Below are 16421 nucleotides of genomic sequence, written 5' to 3'. Positions count from 1 at the left end.
TATAAGCTGCCTACAAATCTTTCTCCTGCAGCACTGCAGTATAGCTTGTTATGCTTTTGCCGAGCTGCTAACGTTGTACATGTTTACTGTGATCATAAACAGTATTTGCAGTCGGTTGATCGGCATATTTCCCGATATTTGAATGGTCTACGGTGAGGAATACACGGCGGATTGGGTGTCTCGGCGAAAAAAGGGAGCGGTGCGGGTGGATATAGTGAGCTTGAAACTTTTCCACTAGAAATAAATTCAACGCCATAACTGCCGTTGGACTTCCTAGAACAACTGTTATTTTTCCTGCGTTGCTATAAACCTCGAAAACTCTACGCCTTTCTTTACCGTCCCCTACCCGGCATTGCTGTATTTTCTTCCTCTTTTTCATGAATCAACGTGGCTGTTTGAATCTGTCCTTCGTCTTTTGGGGCTTGAGGGCCTTCTCCTTGGACTACTTTGTGGCCACATATTGGCACTTTTCCCCCCCAGCAGCTCTAATGTATCACGGTTGCAATAATGCACACGACGTTGAGGGTCGATACAAAGTTGGCCGGTCGGCTTTAGCAATATTTTAAAACGACTGTCACTTTCGGATTGGCAAAACAACCACTTTGGCTGCTGTTTGTCGTTGTATGTGTAGCTATTATAAGTGAGCGGATTGACAAAGTGCCGTGTTTATCTGTTTGGGACAGTTTCACACAGTCATGCACCGTGGAGAATAGAGACCGTATTCTGGGATATTACGGGGTAATATGCGCGTTAAAGCGGCTATTTCCCAGTGATAGTGACTAGAGGATTTCCAAGCGGCCTTGTGTGTAGTTGAGGCCTGGTGGCTGCACACCACGGCCTGCTGTGTTGTGGAGTAAAGCTGGTAGTAATCGCGGTACTACGAGGGCTTGACACATACACGGTACTATTCAGCTAAACCAGAGGTGACGACATCCCTCCTGCAGTTTGCATTTTGCACTTTGGGCCTTATCTAGATCAAGTTAACAGCTGTTATATACTCTATATTATTATTATTTTATATATTTATACACCTAGGCCTGCCATTATGAAAACAAAAACTGTAGTAATCCTATGATACACTTTAGAGAGATACTATACAAATATCACAACAAAGCATTCAAATATCATGCAGCTATTGCAGGTGAAAAAAATATACCATAGAAAATGCCATGCGAGGTAAAAAATACAGTAAAGTACGATAAGGTCACTATAATTTCACCATTGGGAATGACAGACACTATGCAAGTCCCTATAGGAAAAGGCCTGTTATAGTGATTTTTCATTAGGGCAGGCAAAATTAGGGGACGACATAATTGTGCGTGTACGCATTTAGACTGTAATGTGTTTATAGCCTATGCATTATCAAGTCAGGTCGTTTTATACTCGATGAATTGCAGCCTGCATTTCGCTTGCTTTCAGCGCGTTCACGCTCAGTGATGCAGTGTTAAATGAAAAGGTGGCTAAACCATGACCTCAACTTGGACAACCACCAGTATGAACAAAATTAATTATGCTTTCAGAAATGCTTTAATTGATGTTTTTCCCCCTCACATAACACACATCAGTCGGCTGCTGCTTACTATGGTGTTTACTATGAATTTATGCCAGCCTATAAAGGGGGGGTAAACTCTGTTCTGCAAATAAAGAGATGGGTAAACTGAGGTTAAGTGGGTTTTCTCTGCACTACATTCATACTTGATGAGCAGAAAGTTGGCCTCCACTGTGATCACAGCTGAATATGAAGCATAGGAGATGCGGGCCTACTATAGCTCCCATATGGGCTTCCATGCTCCATATTTCACAGAGGGGAGTGTGAGTTGCGTCAGTTTGTCTTTAAGCTGTTATCATTAGGTCCATGACTCTGACACCAGCTGTTGTACACAGTGCACTACTGAGTAAACACATGTAGCATACCTCTATCGTGACCAAGTAAGGCAGCCTGCCAAATTATTTTATGGCGGCTGTTCCGCGGCTGTCTATCCTAAATAGGGATTTACATATAGCACAGACTGTGACTGTTAGCTTTCTAGTCCTATGTGCACTATCAGCTACCATTACATAGATGTTTGCTGTGTGTGTGTGTGTGTGTGTGTGGCCTTGAGACAGGCGGCACTCATCTCTGGAAATGGATTTCTCTCTAGCCGGTATGATGTGGCAGATATTAAAAGGACTTGAATGAATGCTAGTCTTTACAGACAGACAAAACAGGAAGGCAGCCGGGGGAATAGAGACAGGCAGGCAGAGAGACTGGTGAGAGGACAGAGAGAGAAATAGGGACAGACAGGTAGACAGGTAAGTTAATAGACGGTCAGACAGCCAGGATGGTAGATAGACACGAATCCAGATGGATGTACGGGGTGAGGATCTTCAAAAAGGTGACCATGATAATAGGAGAGTGTTTTGATTCTCTCTGTTATACACTTGTTGACGTTTTTTACTGACACGCCTGGCTCAGTGGAAACTCCTGTACTGGAAGAAATGAGGCAGAACCCACAGCAGCACAGACCTGCAAACAAACCAGTTAAATGACAACAGTCCCTCGTTCAACTCCACAAGTCAGCAGCAAAATCAATCTTTTTTTTACTTTCTCAATGGGGGAATGACTGTGAATGACTCCGGTGTGGAATAAGAGATATTCTGAATGACTCTGGGATGGCTAAGAGCGATGCTGAATGACTCTGGTGTGGAATAACAATTATTCTGAACAACTCTGCTATTCTGACTCACTGACCAAATGAGAATAGAAATAGGCAGACTAAGAGGAGAGAGGAGAGGTAGGAATCAATATTAGAAAGAGAGAGAGAGAGAGTGAGAATGCAGAGGATAAGAATGAAATTGTAATAGTAGCAATAGAGAGCGAGAGAGAGAGAGACAGAAGGAGGAATAAAGTAGCGGGAAGTTAGGTAATGGTCTTCCACAGGAAATGGAGATTGTAGGGGCGGATTGACTCTGCTATGAAATACATAGATAAAGGTCGCCACCGAGAGAGAGAGGGAGAGAGAGAGAGAGAGAGAGAGACAGATTGGAGACTGACAGACTAAGTGAGAAAGTGTGTGAGAGAGGGAGAGAGAGAGAGAGGGAGGGTTTCAGAATGCGAGCGAACAAGGAATTCCCCCGCCTCTACTGCCCCGGCCAAGAAACCGTAGTGTGTGTGAGAGTGTGTGTGAGAGAGAGAGAGAGAGAGAGAGAGTGAGTGAGTGTGTGTCAGTGAGTGCATGCATAAAGGCTTGTCTGGGCAAGCACTCGTAAAGTGCTCCTCACTATTTCCATACTGTGTTGTAAGCCTACATTGTGTTTACCCTACAATATGGCCTCCTGCTTTCAGCATGTACCTGGTATGGATGCAGGCTTTGTGTAATGCGAGTAGAACCTGTTATGTAATGAATTAATGTGTAATGAATTTGTAGATGAGTCATATCCATTACTACTCGAGTATTATGGTGCATCATTTTTGCAGGGAATAAATTTCTCAAAATGTTTCTTACTATTAAAAAACGCATGATCATAAGGTCTTACTTTGCCTCGCTTTTACCTCGAATCACTTCGAAACGACTTGAATGTTTTTGTAGATGTTACTTTGGTTTTGATTTAATCAGTCACTTCTCTCAACGCCGTACAGTTAGCTACCTTGTGCGGTGAATAGGCTGTGTGCACGTCACAATGCGTTTACCACATGAGTAATCCACGCTCGCCGTTCCCTTGCTCTCTGTTTCAGAGTCTCTGGAATAAGGTGGGAAAGCGCCGGAGTCGCGGAACGAAGACGAGACAGGATGAGAGAGAGAGGCCCCGGCAGAGGAGGAAAATAGAGAGAAAGGAAAGGAGGGGGAACGAGAAAAAACAAGGCGGGCAGAGAGGAACGCCAAGGAGAATCTCTGGGATAAATAAATAAAAAGACTTGTTTGGAGGAAAAGGGGAGGCAAGAAAAGCTAGATGAAAAGATGAAGCCGATAAAGAAGCAGGGCCGGCGCTCTCCCCCCTCCACCCGGGCCAAAGGGGGGAAGCGCCGCGGAGTCGGGGACATCCCGGAAGGAGGAGAGAAGAGAGACTCCGACGAGCACAGAGACAGAAGCAGATCCCCCAAAAACCAAACTCCTTCCTCCTCTTCTTCTTCTTCTTCTTCTTCTTCACACTCAGAGTCCTCCCAGGAGGAGCCAATCAGAACGCGGGCCACTTCGGACGGGGAGGGGCTTCACAGAGACGGCCAAAGGCTCTCGGAGACGACAGCAGCAGTCGTGATGGATTCTGGGAAATTGGCGACATCCGCGGACGATAGGGCGGGGAGGACAGCTGTGGGTGGTGACAGCGGTGGCAGTAGCAGCAGTAACAGTAGTACGCCAAGCGCTAACAACAGCCCAAACCCCGCCTCCAGCCGAAAGACGGCCACCTTCAAGGCGCGCGTGCCCAAGAAGAAGTACACCTCTGAACACTGCTCGTCTACTGCTGCTGGTAGCCATAGCAACCCCGCCTCCAGCACCCCCACTCCCCCTCCTCTGCCTCTGAGCGGCGGGGGTCCCAGCGTCATTAGCCAGGAATTGACGGGAACAGGAAGTGAAGTCGGCGGTTCGCACCCAGAGAACAACAGTCAGAGTAGGAGGCTGATGGAGGACTTTCACAGCAGGAGCGCCGGCACGGCGGCGCCTCAGGACGGCTCCCCGGGACCCCCCACCCTGCTGCTGGGAGGGGAGCGGGAGAGGCTGGGGGGAGGCGAGGGGGTGAGAGAGGCGGAGCACGTCTCCCCCAGCCCCCTGCCCCGCTGCTCCTCCACGGACACCGCCAGCGAGCATTCGGCCGAGCTGGAGGTGGTCGGAGACACGCACATGCTCACGCATGCGCACGCCCAGACGTCTGTGCATGCACCCTCCAGTCTCCCTGACGCGCTGGCCGACGCCCTGGCCAAGGGGCTGAAGAACCAGCGCGTGCTCGCCCGCCTAGTCAGGAGGAGAAGCGACGAGGAGGTGGGGGGAGAGAGGCGGGATGGAGGAGGGAGCACGGATTCGGTGTTCCGGGCCGGGGTGGTGCGTAAGGTCAGCGGCGAGTACGGAAGCCTGGAGGTGCAGCTGAACGGGGAGAAGACGCTGTGCCGTTATCCGTACCGACACGTCGGCCCCCCGGGGGTGGTGGACATCATCCTAGATGCCTCGCCACCCGGTGCCCAGCCCGTCCCGATCGGCACCCGCGTCTGCGTCCCATTTGGCAATGAGGAGGGCAGCGAGGGGCAGTGGCAGTGGTACAGAGAGGGCGTGGTGACCCAGGTGGACACACACCCAGCGGTGGCCAACCCCTACCGTGTCCTGCTGTCTGAGGACAGAGTGCCTGGGGCCGAGGAGGGGGGCGGCAGGGGGACGGCGGGCGCCACCCAGGCCGTGTGGGTGTCCCGACAGACCCTCCGCCTCGTGGTGCCGCCCTGGGACCTGGACCTGCCCTCTGGAGGGGGAAGAGAGGGAGGAGAGGGGATCAGAGAAAAGGACAGGGAGCGGGAGGACAGGGAGGAGATGGAGGTGGAGCAGGAGCTGTGTCGTCTGAGCCGGGGGATGACGCCCGGCGTGGGGGCGGTTTTGGGGCGGGGACTGCCCTACCCAGGCATGGCCCCCGCCTCCTCCACATCAGTCTCCAGCATCAGCTCTCCAGTCACCCCGGCCTCAGTCCTCACCCTGGTTCCCGGCCGCGACTGGGAGATCGAGAAAGACAGGGAGAGGGAGCTCCAGAGAAAACAAGAGAGAGAGAGGGAGAGAGAACGAGAGATGGAGAAGAATGTTCAACAGCAGCAGCAGCAGCAACAGCAGCACCACCCATACATGCCGCTCACCCCCGAGGAAGACATGGAGGTGTCCCACTTCAACATGGTCCCTATGGGGCCGATCATACCAGGGGCCAAACCCATGGGGCTGCCGCAACACCGCCACATCTCCAAGCCCCCGCCCGGCTACCTCAGCTCCCACCTGTCCGTGGTGCGGGGCATCGGGATCCCCCCTCCCCACCTGGTCTTGAACCCCCACCCCCCTCCTTCACCGGTCCTGCTAGGCCTCGACCCAGCGACGGCAGCGGTCGCAGCAGCCGGCGCTGCCGTTATCACCACCCCCCAGCTTCCCCCTCTCCCTCCCATCTCCTCCTCCACACCATCCTCCTCCAGAGCAGACAAGGCCTCAGGAGGAGGTGGCGGCGGTGGCTCCGGTTCCGGTTCAACCTCCTCCTCCTCCTCCCGTTCTCGCACCCCGCTGACGGCCGCCCAGCAGAAGTACAAGAAGGGGGATGTGGTGTGCACGCCAACGGGCATCCGCAAGAAGTTCAACGGGAAGCAGTGGAGGAGGCTGTGCTCCAGGGAGGGCTGCTCCAAGGAGTCCCAGCGCCGAGGATACTGCTCCAGACACCTGTCCATGAGGACCAAGGAGATGGAGGCCAGTGGAGGAGGCCGGGAGAGAGGAGGAGCCAGCAGCACGGGGACCCTGACCCCCTCCGACCTACAGCTGGGCGGGGGGAGAGCCAGCTCAGAGTTCGACTGGGACGAGACGTCACGGGACAGCAGCGAGGCCAGCAGCCGAGGAGGAGACTCCCGCCCCCGCCTGGTCCTCCCCTCCCTCCTCCCCCAGGATCTGTCCCGCTTTGACTTTGATGAGTGTGAGGCGGCGACCATGCTGGTCTCCCTGGGGAGCTCCCGCTCAGGCACGCCCTCCTTCTCCCCCATCTCCAACCAGTCGCCCTTCTCCCCCACCCCGTCACCCTCACCCTCCCCTCTCTTCGGCTTCCGCCCCGCCACCTTCAGCCCCATCACCGCCCCTCCTTTGCTCACCCCGCGCCGCCACCGCCAGCTCAGCGGCACCAAGCTGGGCACGCCGGGTGCTGAGCGAGACCGCCACCTGTCGGGCATCGTACCCACATTTCAGACCAACCTCACCTTCACGGTGCCCATGAGCCCCAGCAAGAGGAAGCTGGACACCCATCCGCCCCCTCCGCTGCCTGTGGCCCAGGACTACCAGGCCAAGCCGGAGCAGCAGCAGCTGGTGGGGCTCGGAGGGATGGTGGGGGACCCCACTCTGGGTCTCAGCCCGGCCGCCTTCAGAGTCCTCTCCCCCCAGAGCCAGCCCACCACCCCCTCCTCCCTCTCCTTCCCCCGGCCCCGTAGCGCCACCAGCAGGCCCCCGTCCTCCGCCGCCTCCACCCCTCCACCCATGCTGGTCTCCCCCACCCCGCCCTCCCCGCTGCCTCAGGAACCCTCCCCGCGCCGCATCGTGCCGCTCCGTGACTCCCCGGTCATCGTTCGCAACCCTGATGTCCCCCTGGCCAAGTTCTCCGACGGCCCGCTGGGGAGGAGAGAGAGGAGCAGGTCCAGGGAGCACAGCCAGCCGCCCCACCTGGCCCCCCCAGGTCTGCAGGCCCCTGTCCCCATCAACGGGGCTGCCACCAACGGAGCAGTCCTCCTCCGCAACCCCACGTCCACACTGGTCCTGGTCACCTCCAGCTCAGTAAGTCACTGTTTTCACACATGTGCCAGTTACATTTTCTCATGATATATGATCATTTAGGCCTTTGAAACCTGTTAAAGATCCCATGAAACGGCATCCTTACTTCCTTGATTTGATGCATTTCCCATTGAAACAGGATTTTGGCACATAACACAGTGAGGGATCATTCAAAAGTCTAAACCAATGGAATATCAGTCAGGGAGATAAAGGTAGTTTTATTTGATGGGAGGGGCGGAGGGGCCGGATTGTTCAAAAATCTGCAGTGGTTTTATTGGTTGACGTTTTTATTTACGCCTACTGATGCAGCATGTGGTCACCATTAAAGATACTCTGTCTTCCAGGAAATAAAAGTAATGGGAGTTCATTTCATGGAGACTTTAAAGCTCCTTTGTATAATTTCAGTTACACATGGTTATTAATGAGAACATAAGCAATCTTGTTTAAATTTCTAAAACGCTTTTTTGTCTGACAAAAACAACGTACTGTTGGTCATAGATCTGGCAAAATTGTCCATCTATATTGAATCAGAATTTTTGAATGGATATCATGACCTGTGACAAGCATGTACAATGTTGGCCATGATAGAGAAAATCTATGCTAAAACAGAATTTGCATTTGCCTGTTATTGCTATTAATCAGTTTGATTAATATACATATGAACAACTCCCTTGTTGATATTTGTAAACTTTTGGCATCATGTCAACCTAACTAGCTCCCTCTCTCCTCCCAGTCTCTGACCCCGGCCACAGCGGGCCACGCTGCCCTGTCCAGCCCCACCACCCCCGGGCTGGTGTCCAGCTCCACAGGCTCCATCCTGTCATCCTCCGGCTCTGGAGGCAGGGAGAGGGAGAGGAAGCCCGGGGGGCACCAAGACGCCTCTGGAGGGGCGCTGCCACAGCCGGTAGCCTGCCACCCCTCGCCCACCGCCCTGCTGCCGCTCATACTGCCGGCCGAGTCGCCTCACCCTGCCCCGCGCAAGGACATCATCATGGGACGCCCAGGGACCGGTAAGGAGGGAGTGGGGGGGTGGGGGGTGGGAGGGGGATCATCAGGGCATCGTTGCCTCGACCCTCACACTCCTTAGATCCAGATTCTGTTGAGCCACACTACTGCCAGACTGTAGAGTAGGAATGGATGTTCACGCTGTAGCTTATCCATCCCAGTACTTAATGATCTTTCTAGGGTCACAGGAAAGTTATCATGGCACTGTGGCACTGACCCTTGTACACCGTACTATTGTTGCATGCAGGGTTGCATGCCCTCTTGATCTGATTTTTAGTAGCCTGATATTCAGACTGAATGGCCATTTCGTTCCCACTCCATTATTCAGCCTGAGATTGCCTCCTTGTTAGCTGTTTTCTGTGTTCTGTTGATTTTCCCCTAACCAATCACTAGTGACTGATGTATCCGGCCGCTCTGACCTTATTTTCAGTGACACTGATGCTGGGCGTATTTACTAATTTCACCAAGAATGCCGGTTGTTTTTTTCTTTGCATCTTTGCAAAGACAAGTTGTTGGTTGATTTCAACAAATATTATTCTGCCGAAACGGCAATGAAAAATCATTGCACAAACAGTTCAAACTTTAGTCCTGCCCACAAAGGTCTCTGACCTAGAACAAGCTGTTGACTAGAGCAACACCAGACTCTCTGAATCACTCAACAAAATCTGAAAAGTGGGTGGGATGCGATTCAGGTGTCTGGAACCAGGCTAGATTTTGGGGGGCATTGAACTATGAAATAATACATTTACATTGCATATTGGGATATTAACACACAATTTGTACCACTAAGATTTGTTTTATTTTAAATCATAATATACCCTCTGTAAGCAGAGTAACAATACTGCTTCAGGCTGCATACTCTGCTCCATTTTTCCTCACCCAGAACGCACTGGAAAGAATCGCCCGGTCGTAGGCTCCCACAAATCACCTACCGGGACCAAGGGGGACAGTAGTTGCATTCATGCGTAATATTTGACAACTCAACAAAAAATGTGACTAGGGTGAAATGCAAAAAAGGGTACTTGTAATTATCTGCATTTTCTGAACTCTCTGGGGTTCATTTTTGCCCCAAGCCCCCGTTAATTTCTGACCCTGGTTGCTTGTAATGTTGGTGATATAGGAATTTACATTTATTCTCCTCTTGTACTCATTGCCTCCATAGATGAGAGCAGCAGCTAAGTGTCTAAAATGTAAGATGTAAATGTAGGAAGGAGCAGGAGGTGATTTGAGGGAGGATAAAAGGGGGTGATGTTGCCCTTGTCAGCACAAATTTAATGCATCCACTTTATAACTGTGGATTCCGACAAAATGTTGTAAAAACATTTTATCAGCCCATTGTGCAGCTTGTTAGATGTAAGCAAATTGGCTGCCGAGAGGCTTGGGTTCAAGATATGTTCAATGTCACTATGTGCGTTCAGGAAGCGAAGCATAGTTGCAACCCTACAGGTGTAGTGAAAATCCAGGAATGCAATAAATATCAAAAGGGTCTTTCCGCTTTCAAATTTTAATTCTAAATCTCTTGTAACCCCTTTCTGAATGAATGGCGTTTCCTTGACTTGGTTCATATGACCTTAGATTGAAATCCTGTTTTCTGAGGCATGAAGATGTGGGAAGTTTTAAAATAATACCAGTATCTCAGGCAGCCACCCAGATCTGCTTCTCATTGTGTGTAATTTGTGACTCAGTGTGTGTGGTGTGAGAGTTAATGAGTGTGCTTGTGTGTGTGTGTGTGTGTGTGTGTGTGTGTGTGTGTGTGTGTGGGGGGGGGGTGTCACTGATTTCATGTGTGTGTGTGCGTGTATGTGTGTATGTGTGTGTGTGTATGAGAGAGAGATAAGGGGTGTTTCACTGAAACTTTAAAAGGCGAGAATATTGACATGTCTAGACATGCAAGACTGAGAGTACAAGTGAGAGCAACAAGGACATTCACACCTCTTCTGTCTCACACACACACACACACACACACAGAGAGACACGCTCATCTCGATGTAGCAGACAATCAACAACCTCAGACAGGGCACCAAGGGCAAGTCCGGCGTGATGTGAATGTGTTTCATCCCTCTCAGCAGAAAAAGGAGTAATCGTATTGCCGGCGTGTTGTCATGGATACACTGTTTCCGTCGGTAGAATTAGCGCAGTAAAGCGTCGAGGCCTGAGCTGATTACCGGAACGCGCTTTTTTCTTCTCTCTCTCTCTCTCTCTCTCTCACATCCCTCGCACCGCCGCTAACACTTTACAGCCACCTGCCTCTGTAGCGTAACGTTTCCTCCTCCATACATTTTTTAAAACACATAGAGCCTTGGAGAGCCCAGAAACAAACACAGGCAGAAGGCAGTGGAGGCCCCCACGGCTGGGATCCATCCTAAATATAGACCCTTAGTGCAGCTCAAGTGCAGCTGCATTAGCATCACGAGTTTCATTACTGTTCTCTGACTACATCTGCAACCCTCGACGAAGAAGCCTGAGATACAGCAACTGTGCAGATGAAGCTGAAGTCCCAAGCTTTACTTTCCCGCTACACAGCGCAGGTGATACTGTGTTATTGGAGGAATTATTTGGAAAATCCTTCAGTGGCAGTAATGGATAGGTGCAGGGCAGGTAGACATCTTCAGTGGCTTTAATTGGCTAGCTACAGTTTTCAGATTTCCTCATCATGACAGCTGTTCTTCCCGTCAGGCGTGTGTCTGAACGCCGCCGCCTCTCGCTAGTCATCACTGTCAACACTTCAAGTAAACCAATAGAGACAACTGGCTATCTGAGTAGTGTTTCTGTCTCAAACAGTTTTCACAACTCACCACTGTCAGTGTTTAAAGGGAGGATTTTTAGACGCCAAGCTGTGAGTCCTTAAATAGTCTGAAGTCAAATTATCTAAATTTGAGGCCTTAAAAAGCATTAAAATGTCTTAAATACAGTAATTAGAGGTCTTATTTTTTCAGCATCTAATGCAGGTTTCATTTTAATTAAGTTTAATTTCAGTGCAACTGTAAGATTAGACAGTAATATCGACACACACAGAGTTTGACTGCAAGGCAAACCAAATAATAATAATAATGAGTTTCCAAAAGTCAGAAATGTGAATGGGAACAGTAGTGTCGGTTTTATTTTTTTTACATTACTTGCACTTCCAGTTGGTTCGACAGTAAGTTCACACTAAGTTGGACCCTCATGCATGTTCACTCTACATCAATACAGGACAGGGTTTATACAATATGCCAAACGTGGACCTCATCATGTCCCTAAACATTTAACTTCCCGTTGTCCTTTTTCTTGCACTCCTCATTTATAGTTCCAGAACTGTCATTAGTTATGTTCAGTTGGAAACTCTGTTTTTTGCCAGCATTTCTTTATTTGTTATTGTCTTGAACCCAATTCTCGGTATCAGTAAAAGGTCTTAAGAAGTCTGACACCTGCAGATACCCTGCTATTGATCAATAATAAGCCTCATAGTATATTCAGAACCTTTTCAAATCAGTTTCTGTTTCTGATAGATATGTTAGCATTTCTTATGTATATGCTTCTTCTCGGGTGTCATTGCTGAAATAACATAAAGATGCATTATATGGGCAGCAGGGTGGCGTAGTGAGCAGGGAGACCATCCTTCACCCAGAGGACCTGGGTTCAATCCCCCAAGTTGGCAAGCATCCGCCTAGATATCCATTTTAAATAAGCCGCAGCCGGTAAATGGTTAGCTATAAATATACCATTTAAATTCTTTATATGAAAATTATTTATGGAAATGGAAACTGGCCATCGCAGTCGCACTGCTGCAGCACAGAGTTCATAGTTTACAGTACATTCAGAAGTAGGATTAACTGCTGCTGATAAAAGCATGGACTAATCCAGTGGTTCCCAAAGTGGGGACCAATAGGGGCCCTTTATGGGTCCCCAGGAAATGAGGAATAGTTTAATTTCACTATTATTTCACTCATTATAAACGTTAGCAAAACAAGAGAATAGCACAATAATGACTGTTTCCATCACAGGTTTCACTGTCCCCGCTGATAACCCACCTACAGTATAGACAGTTACGTAATTACCATAGCAAACTACAGACCTTCTCAGATGGGAAGGGTCCATAGTCTATATCTATTTTGGCGGTCTGTGTCATGAAATGTTTGGGAGCTCCTGGACTACTTTATTGAGAAATGTCACCACACCCACAGGCACTAGTGTATTTAACAATGAGTCATTTAAACTGTTTGCTGTTTTAATGGAGTTACTCTACATTCCTTGTCATGTTGTCAGTGATTCTGCATAACTCAGTCATTTCAGTAGTAGTAGTAGTAGTAGTAGTAGTAGTAGTAGTAGTAGTAGTAGTAGTAGTAGTAGTAGTAGTAGTAGTAGTAGTAGTTGTAGTAGTAGTAGTAGTTGTAGTAGTAGTAGTAGTAGTAGTAGTAGTAGTAGTAGTAGTAGTAGTAGTAGTAGTAGTTGTAGTAGCAGCAGCAGCAACAGTAGTAGTAGTAGTAGTGGTAGTAGTAGTAGTGGTAGTAGTGGCAGTTATAATAGTGATAGTAGTGGTGGTAGTGTTCGTGGTATTAGTAATGGTTGTAGTAATAGTAGTAACAGTGCTGGTATTAGCAGTAGTTGTATAGTAATAGAAATCTGTGTACAAATTAAGATTGTAATCTGTAGTCTTCTTGGTTCGTTAGCATTGTTAGCATTTCTCATTGGAACCAAGGGACATGGTTAGCTTCAGCTCACATTTGCAGTGTCACAGTATCTCTTTAAAACGCTTTCAGCCGCAGAGACACAGTTCAGAGTCCGCAGCTCGGCAGCAGTGTGGCCGTCTAGACGGTCCATAGTCTGGAGTCTGGAATCTGTGTGGATAAAATAACAGGTTCCCTCATCACATCACATGACCCTTCAACTTACAGTATCCTGGGGGATGGTCTGCGTGTGTGTGTGTGTGTGTATGTTGGGAGTGGGGGCAGAGTAACAGACTGAAAATACAACTCCATTCATGGTCTGTGGTCTCTGGCAGTTTCTCTGACTGTAGTTTTTAGTAGTATTTTGGCACATTGCTGGCTGATGGTCACGTAGGATTTCACATGCTGCCAGAGGGCAGACCGCTACCTTCTGGCTGCAGTTCCTGCTACTGAGACGCATAAACATAAATTACATTTTACCTTTGTCTTTGTTTCTCCCTCTCTCGCCCTCCCTCTCTCTGTCTCTCTCTCTCTCTCTCTTTCTCTCTCCCTCTCCCTCTCTCTGTCTTCCCACAGTTTGGACCAACGTGGAGCCTCGTTCGGTGCCAGTGTTCCCTTGGCATTCATTGGTCCCTTTCCTGGAGCCCAGCCAATCAGGAGCAGCTGCCCAGCCTTCTGATGGCCAACAGCTTGTCAATCAGAACAAAGGTAGCTCATCACCCCGCCCCTTTTCTCTGGACATGCCATCATGGCGTTTTCTCCAAGAGGGAGAGAGAGGGCGGATTTCACCTCCCGTGTCCGAATTACAGTCTTATGTTTCCCAAATGACGACCAAAGTCTCTGCCTAAACAGAAAAATATGAATGATCGTCAGAGAAACGACCAACCTAGTCACAAGTGTTTCCGAAAACGGAGAAAAATATTTTTGTAATGTGTAGATTTAGTCGCTATAGTAACAAACCTCAAATGATCATTTCCTGGTTGTATGAGGTGTTAGTAAGCCATGCGGTCGGGAGGATTTCAACGACTAGGAACTAAATGGCGTTGCAGCTACCCAACTTTGCAATGGTGGTTTGTTCCAACGACGGTTTTGAGAAACAGCATTTTCGTTAACGACTCTTCCAATGGCACTTTGGTTAGACATCAACGCTTTTGGGAAACGCACCCCAGGACACGACAGAGCAGGACAGTAGTAGAAATAGAGAGTATACAACAGAAAAAAGACCTGGGATTCAAAAAGATGCAGTCATGTGTAAATGTTGTGTACAGTAACTAGTTGAGCTGCCCTTTAGTTTTTATTTTATCTCACTGTTTGCTAGCATAGCACCAGCACTGCCATGGTTAGTGGATCCATTCCCCTCGGTGCTCCCCATGCTGACAGTGAAAGGTATTTTGGATAAAGCTTTGCATAATGTCCCTTACCTCCTCAGAGCCTCGTTGTGGTGTGGCCCTGGTGAGTGACGGGCGGACCGGCCCACCGGACGTGGAGCGGGGATCCCCATCACGCCCTCCCCCAACCAATGACAATCCTCCTACAGAGAGGGGCGGGGCCGACAGCGAGACAGAGAGCGATACAGACGACCCGTAAGTTTAAAGAGTATTTTTTCTTATCAACTGGCGCTTGATGTTCTGATTTGTGAGATGGTTTTATTTTGACCCCTGTCTGCAAGCCACATTTCATTTACAGCACAATAAAGGTTACAATTCAACTGAACAGAGCAGAATAGAGCAGTGATGTAATCACTGATGCATTTTTTTTCATATGCAAGTGCAGTAATTTATTCATTTTCTATTATTCATGTATTAACTCACTGACTTCTTAAAGTGGGACAATGCACTGTGAACACCTTCACTGACGTCTTGCAGGTTGAATTGTAAAATTGGTTTATCGATAGTCAAAAGCCACAGGATAGTGTGAGAAATGCAGTCGTGAATCTATCTATCTATCTATCTATCTATCTATCTATCTATCTATCTTTCTATCTATCTATCTATCTATCTATCTATCTATCTATCTTTCTATTTTTCTTTCTTGACATTTGAATGCTGCTGTACTGCAATATTGTGGCGATTCTAAGACACCTTAGATTGTATTGAAAGTTGCCCCCAGTCTTCATTGCTGAGGAACTCCCTACTTTGCAAAGTAAATGTTTGCGGCGCTCCACTGTGTTCACACAGTTTGCCCTGGAAAGAAAGCCTCTGGTAAAAACATCTGCGTTGTTTACTGTCTCCATGTAAATACTGTACGATGAGCTGAAGGAGAACATGAAGAGTTCATTTCCAAAATAATATGTATCCATTTTGGAAAAAATAATCATTAGCTGTCAGGAAGTGTAATCATTTTGTCAACCAAGGACTTAAGTTGCTTTCTATCCACTGAAAAAGAACCATAATTTGTTTTGGTTTCACTTTTTTAAATGGTGGATGGCTCATTTTGGAGCAAAACTCCTCATAGATGTTTGCCCCAAGTGTCTGTTTTCCTTATAACTCTGTGTATGACTCAGTTGAGAGCAGATAGTATTTGTAGATCATATTCCACGCAGTTTCCTGGCCTAGTTTGAATCACTGCTCTGAAAATTCTCAATGACGTTACGCTGACAACAGGCGCGCGTACGTCAGCAAAATTGAAAAGAAACGGGCAAAAACAAACAAATTTTGAACAGTTGTGTTGATGCATATCCGGCAAGAAGTGGAGATTGTGAGCTTGCACTCATTCCACTCAGTCTGCTGCTGCGCCTCTTCTCTGCGTCTGGCTGGGTTGTTGCTCTTTCAGAGTGACTCAGACGGGCTGTCTGGCTGGTAGTGTGGTTTTGAATGTTCTCAGGGTCACCGTGCTCACAAAGGCCACCGCCGCCGAAAGAAACGCTTCAGCAAAACTGGAGAGAGAGAGAGAGAGAGAAAAAAAGGCGTCATGTTCATGTAGACACGGCTTGATACTGACAGCGCTCTCTTCACAGCAGCGAGTTTTAAAATACTTTTTTTTTTTCCAGTGATGATAACTGCTTTTCTCTCAATGTAAACCGCTTTAAGATTCACCCTGGTTTACACACCACTAATCTATTAGCCTGCAGTTTCTTACTCTGCACATGATACATTGCTGCGAGTTGGGAAGCCGACACTAAGCTAGTCGTATCATACAAACTTATACAACAGATGCCCAGTCCAAAGCACTGCTTTACAGTACTTGTGGCTGTAACTATTGATTAGCTGTTAACAAGTGCTCAGGAGTTTCTCAGCTCACTTGTTTGGCTGTCTCCTTCTCTCTGACACTCTCTCTGTTTCAGTTTGACTCTCTCTCTCTCTCAGCCTCTTTC

The 16421-nt window shown here is 48.4% G+C and overlaps 1 protein-coding gene across 1 annotated transcript in view; it reads left to right on the top strand.

The window, feature by feature from the left end:
• Positions 1 to 16421, top strand: part of cica (capicua transcriptional repressor a) — a 49172-nt gene that overhangs the window by 152 nt on the left and 32599 nt on the right. The window contains exons 2-5 of the mRNA XM_078290236.1: positions 3716 to 7460; positions 8191 to 8467; positions 13685 to 13816; positions 14538 to 14691. Of these exons, the coding sequence (XP_078146362.1) occupies positions 3939 to 7460; positions 8191 to 8467; positions 13685 to 13816; positions 14538 to 14691 (4085 nt within the window). The 5' untranslated portion in view covers positions 3716 to 3938. The remainder of the gene's footprint in view (positions 1 to 3715; positions 7461 to 8190; positions 8468 to 13684; positions 13817 to 14537; positions 14692 to 16421) is intronic.

This window comes from Centroberyx gerrardi, chromosome 19 (assembly GCF_048128805.1).
Source record: "Centroberyx gerrardi isolate f3 chromosome 19, fCenGer3.hap1.cur.20231027, whole genome shotgun sequence".
Lineage (NCBI taxonomy): Eukaryota > Metazoa > Chordata > Actinopteri > Beryciformes > Berycidae > Centroberyx > Centroberyx gerrardi.
Note: the sequence above shows the minus strand (reverse complement) of the source record. Positions and strands in the feature narration are given on the sequence as shown.